The 2,500-nt window shown below is 35.1% G+C and overlaps 1 protein-coding gene across 1 annotated transcript in view; it reads left to right on the plus strand.

Moving 5' to 3' along the window:
* Positions 1-2,500, plus strand: part of cfap46 (cilia and flagella associated protein 46) — a 146,466-nt gene that overhangs the window by 100,357 nt on the left and 43,609 nt on the right. The window contains exons 38-39 of the mRNA XM_077247212.1: positions 223-405; positions 1,081-1,216. Coding sequence (XP_077103327.1) covers positions 223-405; positions 1,081-1,216 — 319 coding nt within the window. The remainder of the gene's footprint in view (positions 1-222; positions 406-1,080; positions 1,217-2,500) is intronic.

Consider the following 2,500-nt stretch of genomic DNA (forward strand, 5'->3'; position numbering starts at 1 on the left):
GTCTGTGTCTGTGTGTGTGTGTGTGTGTGTGTGTGTGTGTGTGTGTGTGTGTGTCTGTGTGTGTCTGTGTGTGTGTGTGTGTGTGTGTCTGTCTGTGTGTGTGTGTGTGTGTGTGTGTGTGTGTGTGTGTGTGTGTGTGTGTGTGTGTGTGTGTGTGTGTGTGTGTGTGTGTGTGTGTGTGTCTGTGTGTGTGTGTCTGTGTGTGTGTGTGTGTGTGTTAAGGGGGGCTGTTTTACGCCGGCGTTTGCTTCGTCCTGCTTCTCCGCTGTTCTGTCTGAGTGATGCGGACCTGCAGATGTTGACCTCAGTGTGTGACACACTCACACACACCTCCTCTGAACTACTGCAGCTGAGCTACAGGACACACTCCGCTGAGGCCATGCTAGAACACGCCGACACGCTGAGGTGCAACATGTGAACACACACACACACACCCTCTCACACACACTCTCTCTCTCTCACACACACACACACACACACACACACACACACACACACACACACACACACACACACACACACACACACACACACACAGACACACAGACAAACAGACACGCACACACACTTGTGTATGCACAAAATTATAAATTAAGTTTAGGGTCAAAATTTAATAATTATTGAAGTGACAATAAATCAATTTACAATGTTACAAATTATTTTATTATTTATTATTTTAAATAAATGCTATTTTACATTGTAATAATATTTTACAATATTTACAAACTTTTTTTTTATCAAATAAATGTGTCCTTGGTGAGCAAAAGATACATTAAAAATCTCACCGACCCCAAACTTTTGAACAGTAGTGTATGTAATGTTTTTTGTGTGTGTGTGTGTGAGATTTGACTTGGAAATATTCATGACCTTTTCATAAATTCATATCCTTCAGCTTTTAGCTTTCTCTACTTCAGTAATCCTGCATTGTGACAAATGCAGCTTTAAACAACAAAAAGTTCATGTACTCTCATTTAATTCCAGGTCTCTCAATTAATAAAAGGTCATGTGACCAGAATTAAACGCATGTTGTTGTTTGTGTGTACATCTGTAGTAGATTTGAATTTTGTGTTTTTCATCCAGACTGCTGGCTGTTCATGCGTCGAGTGTAGAAGAGAAACAGCGCCACCTTCTGCACGCATACGCCATTATGAAGAAAGCCGTGTTTATTCAGGAGGAAGTCGTCGCTGGAGCCCTGAACGTTCTTCCTCCTCATGAGGTACGAGATGTTTGATGATCATCAGAAGCTCGTCGCATTAATCTCCTCCTCTCCTTCCATAATCACATTAGTTTGTCGATTACCTGTTTCCTTCAAGGGGAACAAACGCGATCAGCACACTGGGAAATGTGATTTGGTTCTGCGTTCGTTAAGCTTATCTAATTCATTTAGCCTCACGCTGCATTATGGATTTTCATTTTCTCAAACGGATTACCTTATTACAAAGCTCTCTAGGTGCTCATATTTATGAAAAGAGGGCGATGAGCACATTGACCAAATTAGAAAATCTGAATTGCTAAAGTAATTAGACTCTTGTGCCTTCAAATCCTGCCGTCATTTATTCAGCTTCCAAACCTGTAGGACTTTTAAACTGAAGATATTTTGAAGAATCTCCAAGCTGCTCTTGGTCCATATATGATAAATATAAGCCAAAATAAAGCCATCTTAAATATAAGATTTATAAGCCAAAATAAAAGTTTGGTTTAACTTGAAGAAATTGTGACTGAAATATAGTACGATTGTAATGTAGAATTTACCTCTCAAAGTTATAATATTAATAATAATAAAATCATTTAACTTTTAGGAATAATCACACAGTATTTTAACAGTAAACCTCAGTATTTTGTTTGCAAATAAACTTGTTACATTTTAAAAGATTAAATAAATTGTCAGTTTATTTTATTATATCGTTTTTGATAGTAAATTTGTATTACATTATAAATCAAGAAAAATTTAAACACACCAGAGTTTCTGTAAAAATAAAACATTTCATAGTGCCCTATTATTGTATATTTAAAAATTAAGTTGTTAAAGTTTTATGAAGCTGCTAGAGATGCTTTTTTATTATTAACTAAATTTAATTAAATGCATTAAAATGATTATCAGAACAACTAAAAGGAAAATTAGCCTATGACTAACTCTGGTACAATGCATCAAATGGTAACATTTATGTTTGAAATTGTACATGGTCCATAATAAATAAATAAAAAACAAAACAAATCTGAATTTTGGACAAATAAAATGGAATTTTAGAAAAAATATTATATTATATAATAATATTCTATTATTTATTGATCAGTTGATTATTTGCAATTAATGTAACCATTGAATTCGAGTCCAAAAAAAAAAAAAAGGAATCTAGAAAAATTTAAAAGGAAAAAAAAGACAAAGGAATTTTGTGGAAAATAAAGCATATTTTCATAGGGCCCTGAAACACCATAAAGCAGATTTCATCTAGATTTCCTTCTGTTCCACAGCAGAACGAACATCAGGTTCGAACGACAC

The sequence above is a fragment of the Siphateles boraxobius genome, unplaced genomic scaffold, assembly GCF_051911475.1.
Source record: "Siphateles boraxobius isolate OS27281-9 unplaced genomic scaffold, OSU_SipBor_1 108, whole genome shotgun sequence".
Taxonomy (NCBI): Eukaryota; Metazoa; Chordata; class Actinopteri; order Cypriniformes; family Leuciscidae; genus Siphateles; species Siphateles boraxobius.